The 13,818-nt window shown below is 40.2% G+C and overlaps 1 protein-coding gene and 1 long non-coding RNA gene across 4 annotated transcripts in view; one reads left to right on the top strand and one right to left on the bottom strand.

The window, feature by feature from the left end:
- The window catches only part of ZNF407 (zinc finger protein 407), a 335,386-nt gene extending 325,542 nt beyond the window's left edge, over positions 1-9,844 (top strand). For all 3 annotated transcript variants that reach the window (XM_084508877.1, XM_084508878.1, XM_084508879.1), the window contains one exon: positions 7,261-9,844. In XM_084508877.1, coding sequence (XP_084365003.1) covers positions 7,261-8,618 — 1,358 coding nt within the window. In that variant the 3' untranslated portion in view covers positions 8,619-9,844. The remainder of the gene's footprint in view (positions 1-7,260) is intronic.
- A 2,328-nt stretch (positions 9,845-12,172) lies between these two features.
- LOC311432007 lies at positions 12,173-12,784 on the bottom strand. The gene is made up of 2 exons (XR_014689773.1): positions 12,719-12,784; positions 12,173-12,493 (listed from the first exon to the last, which is right to left on the bottom strand). It is a non-coding gene; the product is annotated as an uncharacterized lncRNA (long non-coding RNA).
- Positions 12,785-13,818: the final 1,034 nt, after the last annotated feature.

The following is a 13,818-nucleotide window of genomic DNA, read 5'->3' as shown; positions in this document are numbered from 1 at the left end:
TTATTTCCCGTAATTTACCCTGGAAAGATATGAACATACACTGTAACGTAGCTGAATTTATAAATGAATTGCAAAGATGACTATCGCAGAGCAAATGCTAATTTCTGTTATCTTAACTAACAAAAACAACCAAGGAAACTTACTAGTTTTAGTTCTTCACAAACCTTCTGCCTAAAAGCTGCCGTGCTTTTCAGATGGGTTGAGACATGCCCTTGAGCAAAGAACAGGTGCTGCTTTTTACTGAATGGGTGCATAAATCAGAATAAATAAATAAATGAGATCACGAGACTGAGATTTGATTGGTATATGAAAGAATATAATTTCTGCTTGATCATTTCATAACATGATTTTTTTTATTATTTTTGGTGTCCCTTACAAGTGTCTGTTCTCTTTAGTGCATATATGTACATCAAGCGTTGGGAAAGGCTAGCCAATTTCAGAATTGTTAATCCCAAGGGCCTGATTATGCAAACACAATGCATAATGCAAGCTACCATGTTTAGTCCCTTTGAGACTATTGAGGCTAACTATGGCAGTAAGCAGTACTCTTGATAAATAAATGTTTATGAGACCAGGATCTAAATGTATATATTCTTGAAAAACAGAAACTCTTGCAGAGATAATAAGGACAAAAAGTAGTTTGGGCTTTTTTTTTTTTTTTTTTTTTTTTAGCAGAATAGTTAGTGTGAGTTAGAACACATTTTAGGAATCCCAATAATTTGTGATATGATCAGAGCTTGTGGTTTGTTTGTTTGATTGTTTGTTTTCTGATTTTCTCATATTAGCATTCCTATTATTTTTCATGTAATCTTGTATGCTCTGTAGGCCCAGGCAACAGAATTCTGCAGTCTGACCAAGCACAACCGGTTTCTTTTGCAATCTGGATTCTGGTTTAAAGGTGCTAAGAAAGCACTGCAGTTACGCTGCAGGAGTTAAAGCAGAAAAAGTACATCCGTGTAGCATCAATGTCAGTTGTTCCCAAACTGAGGGCCTTTGAAGCCGGTCTGCAAAGAAATGTCCAGGCTGGCTGCCCTCATCTCCAGCTGCTAAATTGCTTTGGAAAAACTAGCTAAAGTACTCCAAATACATTCCTAATGTTACTTGTCCATACAGGTAATTGCTGAATATGCCTCAGTGAGACTTTTGCTCCCAGGCAGGACTTGAGAAGATAAGGCCTGCATGGTGGCAAGTGTGTAAAGACAAAAAGTAGTCTACAAGAAAGTCTGGCACTGTGCACATTGGGCAGTTGTAAAATCTATACATTAACGCCTTACCCGTTTACTGTGGTCAGTGGCAGTTTCAGTACATACATTTTCTATTTGCATAGCTTCTGTAACACTAGGCTTTGTAGAATTCATTTTTGACCTTAAACACAACAAAAAAGCTGAAATTTATCACAGAGGCCTTTTCCCAAAGGTTAATTGGGCATTGGAAGGAACCCAACCCAACCCAACCCTAACCTAACCTAACCTAACCTAACCTAACCTAACCTAACCTAACCTAACCTAACCTAACCTAACCTAACCTAACCTAGCCTAACCTAACCTTACCTAACCTAACCTAACCACCTGCCTAAACACCATAACTGAATGGCCCAGCTATTTATTTTGGTGGCTGTTTCTTGTTTTGCTTCTCTGTTGTTGCTGTTGACATAGTCCTGTAAGGTATGCAACGTAAAAATAACAAGCAGAAAAATTCAGTCTGGTTATCAGAAGAAAAAAAATGCAAAATTATTTCCTTTTACATATTAAGATAGCTAAACGGACATCTGCCACTTTGCTTAAGGTACCCGAAAGGTTAGAGCTTCATCCTTTATACAAACAATTCTTAGAAGACCTTGAAATTTCTAAACATGATGGAGGACAAAGGATAAAGCTAGAAGCAAAGGATGTTTTGAGTTTTAGCATGAAACATGACATTTCTGGATTTTTAAGTATAGGATGAACTACTCACAGTATTTTGGAATAGGTTATGGTATTTATTTATTTATTCTTTTTACAGTAAAAATATACTGAAAAGAAAAAACCCTTACTGCATTGGTATCTTTCTCTTATTACCATTTACGTACCTTCTGTCAACGGTGGAATTTTTTTTATGTCTCTTAGGGAGCTGGTTAAGTTCCCCATAGGTATATCTATTTGTACTGCTTTACAAATATATGCTGCCTTTGTGGACATAATAGTTCTGACAGAGCCCTTTTGGCTTGCTGATTTATTTCACTTCTTGGTTTGACCCATCCTATTTTCTTCCTTCAGTAGAAGATATGAATGAGCCTTCACAACCTCTTTTATTTAGTAGCTTAACTATCTGTTTTTGAAAATGCTGTTTTTGAAACAGCTTTTACTATGGTTAAGGAAGAGATCTTAAAAATGTGGTTTATTATTATGGCCTCCAAAAATCAAGAAAATAGTCATGCTACAATTCTTAGACTGCACTTAATTATTTAAAGATCATTACAAAAAGAAAAAAAAAAAAAGAATGAATGAAAGAAAAATGCAGAAATTTGGAGCTGGATCAGGGCCTAAATTATTCCTTTATGTACTTGGATAGTGGGCTTTTACCATACCAGTCAAAATATTTTATTGTTACATAGACAATAACTTTTGAAATAAAGACATCAGTTGCTCATTCAAGTGATAGCCAATGTAAGTTGAATTTTCAATATCTTGTAATTGTAGGAAGGTTGCATTTAGTTGAAAGAAAAGATGTTTCTTTGCATACACGTTGTTTAATATTCATTGCATTTTAATAGATACAAAATATTTGTATGTATCAGTAAATAATGTGCCTAATTACCAATACTAATCAAGTATGAAAAATTAAGTGTTGTCAGATAGGGTGCTGTAAATCAGGTCACCTGGAACTTTCGCAGGAAAGGCAAAATAGCTGTTTTAAGCGTGCTGTGTAAATGCAGATCATTTCCGTCATCCTACCAGATTATTTCATCTATGACTTACTGCTTTGTCCTAAAGGTGCTCCTCATGAAGGATATCCTCAGCCCAGCCTCACCGTGCACAGCCACTGCTACAACTTTTGGGCAAGTTTAAAATTCTGAAGAGGCAGCTGTTTGAGAGCAAAGTGGTGCTTTACATATAATATTAGCAGAGACTTTCCTAACGCATTACGCATTTCTTTCTGAGACAAGTCTCCTTAATGCCATCTTTATCTGCTACACGATGCATGAAATCTACTTTCTGTTTTAGAACTGCAGCTGACCCCCGACCCCTCGCGTGGCGCCACAATGTGACCTCTCTATTGTCATCAGCTTTCATTCTCCTGAAAATCCTATGAATTTTTATTACAAGTTTTTTTAAACCAAGCTGAGGCTTCAACAAATTACTTGACACAGATGAGATGAAGTTGTTGAAGTAGTGTTAGATAAGTTTTACAGCCAGCATGTGTGCTGCTGAACAGTACAAAGCCAGTGTCCTACAATGTCATACACCAGTAACTGCTGAGCCTACTATTGGATAAATACATCATTTTATGGAACATTGATTGTTCTATAAACCCAATGGAGTATTATGCTCTATGATCAAACCATTTAGATTGTGTGTAGAGCACAGAAAATGCCATATTCAGGATGGTACTAAAAGTGCCATTTGTGTATTTTATGGATGTCATTACGGGGGAAACTTCTCTCTGTAGGCCCTGTTTACTGCAAAATTTTTTAGTCTGTAATGACATTTTTCATTCACAACGTATGCCTTCAAGAGAGGGGGCCCTTGTTTTATTTGTTTCATTCGAGTTTACTGCACAAATCCTGTACATTTTAATTAAATGTGCGCTTAACAAAAGAATAAGGTATTTATTCTGTGGGGAACAAATGATGACAGTAACAAAAGAATAAAACAGACACACAAAAGGAAGTCAGGTACTGAGGAAAAGAGAGGGAAAAAGGTACTAAACCCTATTTGTAGTTTCCCAGAAGCACATTAAACATCAAAGCATTTCTTTTAGCCCTATTTTGGGAGTTTGTGGTCTCTGAGAATTAAAATAACCTGCGAATATGGATTTAATGTCTAAAAAATCCTGACATTTTCAAATAAAAAACTAACAGTCGCTCAGGACTCCGACTGATAAATAATGGTCCTGCTGAAATGACAGACTTCTTGGAAAGAAACCAATTCTGTGATCATTGCACCCCTAGATATGAAACACCTCTTTACAAATTGTCTGAATATGAGCTCTCGTATCATTATATTTTGTCATTTTAATGCCTATTTGTGTATCTTCTTAATTTGCAGTGACATGCAATCAGCAACAAGTCCAGTTTTCCTAATATTAATGTGGGCTTGTATTGCAGCTTATGTTTGCCATGTCAGCCAACACTTACCCCGTCTCTTTGCCGGCTTTTAAGAGGGGGTGAGAGGCAGGCTGAATTTAGTAGGACAACATGATTTGTTGCTACATACAGTCCAATAATGTGACATGTTCCTTAAATACATAAAAATTCCTGCAAATGTTGTGTTGGATAGCAGCGCTCCATTATAGAAATGTGCAGTTTCAAAGTCAAAATAGCAGCTAAGCCTCAAAATATGTTGTTTTCTAAATATCTTCCCTACTTGGCTTTTCACTGGTAAAACAAAAGAAAACCAGTAAAATCTGCAATTCATATTTACCATGAAAAATCACTAAAATTGAAGCTGATGTTCCCAGTAAATTCTTGGTCATAGTCCAGTAAAAATTTAAAGTTACAGTAGATTCACATTAGTTTAAATGACACTTGAACTTCTACATAGCTCAACATTAATTCATTATAGTTGAAATGGAAGAATCTTCAGTGGGTGAATCTTTTACAATCTGATTGAGGCTGTTACATTTTATAGGAGCCATTTTTCAAAGCAGTACTGACAGCACTCGAAGTTATTAAATTGCTGAATCAAAAGATGGACCTGCAATCGCATTTATGAACTGTGATGGAATAGCTGGGGTTGCACCGAGCTGAGGTTAAGATGTTGGTGTAGTTAAGCTTCATCACACCCCTTAGTGACAGCAGTATTTACCCATGTAGTTTACTTTAATGGTCAGGAAGTGGCTTAACTCACCTCTGGATTCAAATAGATTAAGTAAGCAGTCAGAATGGCATAATTATCAGCGCTGCGAGGGATTCACTGGATAGCTCTTCACCCAGGAGACTTCCTGTTCAATTGCACAGCAAAGGCCGGAGCTGCACAGATTCATGGGTACGGCAATTATTTTAGGAGATGAAAACAGGATGGATTTCCTTTTTCTTTCCCTTCCCCAGACCGGAGCTTCTCCTCGCTGCAGCGATGCTGTGTCCTGTACATAAATTATCATTATCTTAGGGGAAAGATGTCATGATTTTGATGCATGCATGTGAAAATTATGATCGCAGAGTTATTTTGATTTTGAAATCCTGTGGAAAATGCATGATTTGTAGAGTTATTTTGATTTTGTGCCACATCACTGCCAGGCTCCTCTTTTATCATGTCAACAAAGCAAGATTCCTGAGAGAATTAATTACTTCTACTCTATTATAAAATGTGGAGGAGCTAAGATAATTGTCATTTTATGTTGATTTCCCCTTCCTATTTTTCTGCTCTTTGGGGGGTCTCGTGAATGTCAGAGCCTACAGAGAGCAGAGGAAAAGTGGGGATAAGAACCAGTCGTACCACAGTAAGCCTCCTCACAGCTTACGCCTGACAAAATGTACTTCAATTGTATGTGCCAGATACATCACGCAGCATCACTTGGAAACACTCTAATGGTTTAAATTGTTAATTTTCTTTTCCAAAGATAACCTGCCTTGCAAACTAAGATGGAGAAAGTTGTGTAATGTCAGCTGAGACTTCTGAAAGTGATTTGCAGCCTTTCAGCTTAACACAATTACCTGTGCTTCATAAGCTTCTCCACAAGAAGCTTTGTAATAGAAAAAAAGACGGATAGATGGATAGATAAATGCCAGCAAGTGCCCAGCCTTTCAGGCACTGGTGTTACCTTGGAATATTATCTTGATACTCACCTTAGCATATCAACTTGCTAGAGGCTGCAAGATGCCAAGTGCTCAGTCTCGGTGTAGCACATCTTGTAAGTGTGAACTTACCTTCAAGCAGATGAGTCTCTGGTTTTCAGAGCCCACTGTAGTTCTCTGTAGGATCAGGGCCTGACAGCTAAAACGTGGGTGGGGACAGCCTCAGCACCAGGGGCCTCATCAGTCTTCCCAAGGCCCACCTGGCACCAAACCGTTGTCTTGATCTCAGTGTCTGGGTCCCACTTTCTTCTTTCTGGGTTCCACTTTCTTCTCAGAGTGTTCTGGTTGTGGCCCTGCAGGAGCTGCAGTGGGGCTTGGGGATGGCACCATGACAGGGGGACAGCGAATACTGGATCTGTTCTGCCATGGGGCTGGTCGCAGGGTGCAGCCAGTCATGTCTGGCTAACCTCTTAAAAGGCAAGGAGGGCGGCAGGGTAACCCCGAGACCATGTTTTGAGGGTGGTGGGCTTGGCTTTGTGCGGCCGTGGGCATTGTTTGCTTGGCTGAAGTGTCATTGTTAGTGTTGAGAATGGAGGAGAAGGCCTTCACTGACCCAAAAGCAGACTGAGTGGCGAAATAAGCAGTTGCAACGTGGAGGTAAAGGTATTTTTATCTATTAATTGATTTCACGTAGAAGTAATTAAGAAGTGTAATTGAGGTTTCTCTGGGCGATAGTTGCATAAAATATCCTGCTTAGGGTGACTGCCGAGCGTTTTCTCCAGGTAACTAGGCTAGTGAACTGAGCCAGTAAGGTGTGCTGGAGAAGATGCTAGGTGGGAAATGAAGGGGAAGACAACGGCATCAAACTGACAGCATGGCAATTACCTCGCCAACAAAGCAGGGTATTAAGAAGATCAGCCACAGTTTTTCACACCCAGATATGTTTAACGTAACGTACGATCCTAAAATTTGTTGCCGAAGTACCCAAGTATCACCAGTAGGATTTTCTATAAAAGATGTGTTAATGGCTTTTAACTGTATACTGTATTTATCTGGGCTTTTTTTGTACAGCATATTTTAAAAAAACACATTTAAATTGTTAATAGGCTGCAGCATTGTTAAACTCAGCAATTATTTCAACCTGTAAATATGTTATTTGGAAAACATGCAAATTGTTTTTGTTCGCTTGCTCATTTTATCTGTGTTTTCTGCCAGTGAAATCTAAAAATTGTCAAGGAATTTTCTTCCATTTAAGCTACAGTTTTTTAAAGTAATGAACTGATATTTTCCGTGATACCACGTTCACAGCATATTTTGTCTTGCAGGCATTGTATCCAAGTCCTACGAGTGCCGGCTGAAGGGGCAAGGAGCAACCTTTGTGGAAACTGCGAGTCCTTTCACCGCAGCATCACTGGGAGAGGTATCTCCAGTTAAAGAGAAGGCCTTTCGGGGCAGCAGAAGGCAGCCACAGTCGCCTGAACAAGTTCAGCAAGTTATTATTATCCAAGGATATGATGGCGACTTTGCAATCGATGTCTCTGCGGAAGAAACGGCAGCGGCTACCCTTCAGACGCTGGCAATGGCTGGTCAGATGGCCAGGGTCGTCCATATTACGGAGGATGGGCAAGTCATAGCTACAAACCAAAACGGCTCGCACGTGAGTGGTGTGGTTCCAGGGCAGATACTTACCGAGCAGCTAGCAGATGGTGCCACGCAGGTGGTGGTGGTTGAAGGCGCTGTAACAGGAGCCGAGATGGAGGAGGCCGTTCCTATAGATGCAGTTCCTGACTCCAGTAGTGCTGTGCTGCAGCAGATAATGCAACAAGAAGTTTTAGATGCTTCTGAAGCTACAGTCCATCCCCAAGAGTCCTCGTCAGCGTTAGATGCCCTGCTTTGTGCTGTAACAGAGCTGGGTGAAGTGGAAACCAAATCTGGACTCCTTGACAGAAGCAGGTCTAGTCACAAAGATTTCTTGCAAATGCCAAACCCAGAGGCGCCCAATGTCCCCAGTGATGCAGGGGGACAAGAAATACAAATGTTCCATGAAGTTCAGGAGACTCAGGAAGATACCGAACCTATGGAAGTAGTGACGCAGGTCATGCACCCATCGGCTATAATTGCATCTCAGGAGAGAGCTCAGGCTGCCTTCAAGAAAATGGTCCAAGGAGTGTTACATTTTGCTGTATGTGATACGGCTGCAGCCGACCAGCTGATGAAAGAAGGTGTCACTCAGGTCATTGTAAATGAGGAAGGGACTGTGCATATGGTAGCTGGAGAAGGCTCCCAGATAATTATGCAGGAAGCTGGTAGCCACGCGCTCAGTGTCCAGAGCGAACACATGGATTTAGTCGATTCGGATGGGGAAATATCACAGATCATCGTCACCGAAGAAATAGCTCAAGCCATGGTTCAGGGTTCTGATGGCGACTTCTCAGAAGGTGCAACCCACTACATTGTCACAGAATTGCCACCGGACATGCAGGATGAGCCTGGTGTGTACTCGCACGCTGTGATAGAGACAGCTGGGTCTCAAGAGATTTTGCAGGCTGGTACTGCTATAGAAGCAAAAGCTGTATCCCCTGATAGAGCAGGAGAACAGTTAACAAGCATGGTCATTTATACGGAGGGTGGCTCACAAGTAGTTCAGGGCCAGCAAGATGATAACGAAGTACAAGAAGCATGAAGAGCTTTATCTCCTAGGCTTGATTCAGGTGATCAGATCCATGGAGGCACTGCATTCCTGGAACAACTTCTGTAAAACCTTCTCGATACAATATCCTCATAGGCAGGTAACAGATATGCACGTTGCAGGAGGTGAAGGTCAGCTACTAGGAGGAGTTCACTGAAAAGGATAGTACAATCTTGTTACAATAGCTCTGAGAATTATTATAGGGGATTATTTTAAAGCAAATGCGTTAGGACACAAAAGAGGATAAAAATACCCCCCTCCTCTCCAGTAGGTATTGTTCTGTTCACTGGTTGTTTTTTTTTTTCAAATGTTGTTTTATCTCAGGGTAAATCCCTGCCTTCTTTTTTGTCTAACATAATCAAAAGAGTAAAATACTTTCACTTACATGTATGTTTTATAAACAGATAAATAAGCAAAAAATTACAAAAAGTGCATCATTACAATGACAAGGTGATCAGGTAAGCTTAGATACTGTAATTGGTGCCCTTTATTGTAAAGAAGAACAGGTGACATTTTGCTTTCTACAATCTTACTTTAAAATATCCCTGGTGAAACATATGCCATCAAATTAAGTATTTTCTCCATCTGGAATCAAATTTTTTAATAGTAGCTTACTTTTTCATGGTATCACGTAAGAGTTTTCCTAGGGAAGAGCTCAGAATGCTACATTTCAGAAAATTCTTGATTATACACATACAAAAAAAAATAACTTGATGCCTGTATCTTCCACTTAAATTTAGATGAGAGTCCTACATACGAAATGTGCTTTTTTTTTTTTTTTTGAAAAGATATTCTCACTGTCAGAGTTTTGCTTTTCTTATAAATAGTGCTTCATATAAATACCATTTTGCAGTTCATTTTGTGAGCTACTTTTGAAATGTTATGGGGATTTTTGAAGAAAATTCTGACATTGACATTAACAAGTAGAAAAAAAAAAAAAAAAAAGGTGACCTTGTATTTCTTGCTTAGTCCAGAATGTCAATTATTTAGTTGTGGATATACTGCAATTGTCCAATGCAAGTTCATGTTGAAAAGATTTGTTTCACAATACAACTGCTTTTGTTTCTTTAAAAAAAATGTAAAATATAAACTGGCAAGTTTGTTTTTTTTTTCATTTGTTTGTTTTTGTCTTTCAAATAAAATGTTAGCATTAAAATAAAGCATCATGATTTTTAATATTAAGCAATAAACAGAACTGGCATTCAGCAGGAGCAAACAAATGCTATCTGTTATGTCTGTGCATTTTCTCTTTTCCTTTCTCAAGCTAGCTAGCTAGATAAAGATAAAAGAATCTAATTTCTGAAGTGTGCCTCATGCATGCTTAATATAATTGTGTAAGTGTTTAGGGTATAAGCCATGCTGACTCTAGAGATAACTGGGTTTCCTATCATGTTTAATATCTTAAAATTATCAACTGTGAGAAAGTTGGGGTGAGGCAAAACAATAGTTCCTTCTTGAAGGAACTGTTTAAAAATGTATTTTCTGATAGAGCTGCTTAGAAAAGGTGCTTCATTCTGGGGCTATAAGAGCCTGCTGTCTTTTCATCTCTCTCTCTTTTTTTTTTTTTTTTTAATTTTATTATTTTCCAGGAATTAAGGTTATGTCTTTGTCAGACCCCCAAAAAAGTAAATTTCAAGTTAGACATGGAGATTCATAATTAGCCGAGTTTGACTTGCTCATCTTTCTTAAAAGTGACAGGCTGTTCACTTACTCTTAAATACTGTCTTCAGCAAACAGTGACAGGATCAACTCCCGTTTGTTATCAGGAAAAAGGTGACCTTTACAAAATGATGGCCCTCTGCAAGGCTCTCACAGATGTTCAAAAAACGGAATGTTTTTCAGTGGAAATATTTCTTCTTGATCATTCCTCCTGTTAACTGTAGCCCTGTGGTCTTGCAGCTTGGATGCTAATTCTTTGCTGTGCTTAGTCCTGTATGGCTAACCTTTCTGCTGCAGTACAGGGTGTTGACACTGACATGCTGCAGTTTACCATTTGTGATTTATTTAGGATAAATATGTCTCAGGTGGCATTTAATCCTTCATAAAACCAGTGTAGCCTGCAGTGTCAAACCAGCAATCACATTGTATGCACAATGAAAAGAGCAGACCTTTGCATAAAAAAAAAAACTGTGGTAGGTGTTCCTGTGCTTGGGAGTATTGGAAGGATTCACTAACCTGCCGTGTGCTGTAATTACCTGGAAGCTCAGGTTAACGATACTTCTCTCCGAGTGCAGCCTGATCAGGAGAGCTAATTTCTTTCTAGTGCTTTTTTTTTTTTTTTTTTTCCTTCCCTCCTTCTTCTTTTTAATGTGCACTTTGAAGTTAACTTATTAGTGCCCTACAAATGTAACATTAGAAATCAAGGATGACATTCATTCCTGTGCAGACAGGCTGCTTAAGGACTCCACGCGCCATCTCAGCCCCATGCTGAAATGCTGTCTGTGACACACCTGGAGCCGAGGTCACAGCAGATCTGTCCTGAGGCTGAGGGAACTCATCTCCGGCGTGTGTGTCCCTTCCATGCCCACGCTCCTGGCACCTCACCATAAGCTGGGAGGAGATCAGCGGGAGCGCTCCAGGGACCTGCCAGCCTCTGTCCTGCCCTCTGCCCTGGGAAGGAGGCAGCAGGGGGAGGTGGATGCTTCAGGAGCAGCACCCAAAGAGGACCTGGGCCACCAGGATGGTCCATGCGTGGTGCTGGAGTCGGGGAGCAGGCTGATGGGCCGCAGGAGGCCTGTGCCACAGGTAGCGCACACCTTCAGAGCACAGCAGGACTCGTGTGGTGCATCCAGGAAAGGCGTACAGCCCAGGCAGCCTTTCAGTTCCTCAAAGCTAATTTTGGTGTTTGAACAGCTTCAGCTGACTTTGTCTCCAGGAAAAAAACAAGCGCTACGCTGTAATGGAAGTAACTGCTCAACGTGCAGCATTCCTGTGCCATTTGTTTGCCTCCCGATGTTCTGACTGCCACAACCATTGGCTTTAATCTCCTCTTTGCTGTCCATTTTCATTAAGCGCTACTGAAGTTGGAGCATACAATGCCAAACAGGTAAAAACGTAAGTATTTAGGGAGCATTAAAGTAGTATGCAGGAAGAAAAAATAAATAAATAAAACCACCAAAACTGAACAACAAAACAATGGAAAAGAAAAAAAAAAAAAAAGAAAAAAGAAAAACAAAACAAAACCAGGGGAAAAAAAAAGAGCTGTTTCTGGCAAGAAATTTCACCTCTGTTTCTTAGGAATCAGATATACACCTCCCGAGGCAGTGTCTCCTGGCCCCTGAATTCAGGCTTCATCTTTTGGGAGAAATGGGAGATAAGAGATAGCTGGAAACCATATTTAGAGAAATATTTCCTATAACAAAAAAACAAACAAACAAAAAAAAACACCAACAACAAAACCCGAAGTGCCCACAGCTACATACCATTCTGCCTGACTACCAGCTGCACTTCGCTATGGAAGCTGGAGGAGCCAGAGCCAATAGCTGACACGCTAAGGTATGCACATGTGAATTGTGCATAGTGCTGCAAGCGCTGCTGTCATTTATAAATGCGGCTTTAATACCAGAGATGTTAGCTGTGAGGTCCTGGAAGAAATATATTTGTGATCTTTGTGGGCGGCGGGTTCAGGTTGTGTAATCTCTGTAGGAGCCTCTGCCTGCCGAAGCCGTGCCTCAGGCCATCCCTGAGCCAAAGCTGAGCTTAAAATGCGGGTTGGTCCCCTCCAGAAAATCATGGGGTGTGAGGGATGGGGTTCGAGCTACAGGCATAGCAGTGCAAGGAGCTTCTGTTGAGCAGAGTGTGTCTTGGTAAGCAACTTCTGGCGCTTTTTTCCACCCTTGCCTGCTTAGTAGACTTCCCGAGCACAAACACTGTAAACAGATTAAAAAAGAGAGCAGGATGAAGACAAAAGCCACTCCTGAAATTTGAAGCAAAGTTGGTTCTGGTGGAAGCATTAAGTAACAGGAAAAAAAAAAAAAAAAAAAAAAAAGTCATTCATTTGGCAAAATAAAAAAGAGCTGGGAGTTTTCACTTATTTTACTGTGCAATATTAGCCCATAATTTAAGATAGCACACGGCCTACTTAAACAGCCTACCCCTGTTCCATCTTGTTGAAGAATACAATTCGTTTTCTACTCCTCTAGGGTGATATCATTTTATATGAAGAAAAAAGTTAGCTCAGATGGCAGTTATATGTTTCGGAAGCACCTTCTAATCAGGGATTGGTGATTCATTATTAGCTTCAGCAGGCGATCCATCTGACATGTAAGGGGAAAAAATTAGCAGCTGTCACTGCATGATGAGTTAATTTCCTGATAGGCCTGACACTGAAAAGCCATTTGGAGACATGGAGATGGCTGATGAGAAAACCTGGTGCTGGTTTATAATTGGAGAGAAAGAAAGGGCAGAGAGACAGAGGGAGATGGGGGAGGGGAGGGACCGGGGCTAATCTACAAGTGGGGATGGATGTTTGTGTATTTACTAAACAGACTGCTCCACAATAGCCCGTGTTACCGCGCACACACACACCTCCGCAGTTAAGTAATAAGGACCGGGGCCTTTCATTTTCCTTCTGCTGCGTGTCATTATTTTTAGTCATTTGTAATTAGTTCTCCAGACGGTTTTACGCTCACTCCAGCCTGGGTGAACGGTGTACAAGCACGCGATTGGGTTATCTTGCGGTGACATTGAAACCTGACATTTTAGTGGAAAGGGGAGAAAATGACGCTATCCCTTTAATGGTTCTTGCTGCAATTTTCTTAATTGCAGCTTGAGATTTCAATCAATCATACAAAAATAAACTTATTTGAAACAAATATTGCTAAAACTTCCAAGGGCACAATAGAAAATGATGAAAGGGTACTACAAGAGATCTCTTGTAGAGTATGAGGAAATATGCTCTTCAAAATGTATAAGCACATGTGTGTCTGTTTATCTTTTGTGTGAATGGCAAGTAAAACTATGTAGAGAATAGGCATGCAAGACCAAATACAGTCACTGTGGAATCTGGCTTGTGTGTGACAGGGACGGCAACACAAAGTCTTTTCTATGTGTTAGATAAAGCTAATGGAAAGCCCTCGGCCATGGACTAACTAATTTCTTCCATGGCTGTGCACGTTAGGTACTTCTTTAAAGGAGTACTTGTTTTCAGCTATTTACATGTAAAGACATTTAATATGCCCAGCAAAGCAAGGCA

Source organism: Aythya ferina (genome assembly GCF_964211825.1).
Source record: "Aythya ferina genome assembly, chromosome: 2".
Taxonomy (NCBI): Eukaryota; Metazoa; Chordata; class Aves; order Anseriformes; family Anatidae; genus Aythya; species Aythya ferina.
Note: the sequence above shows the minus strand (reverse complement) of the source record. Positions and strands in the feature narration are given on the sequence as shown.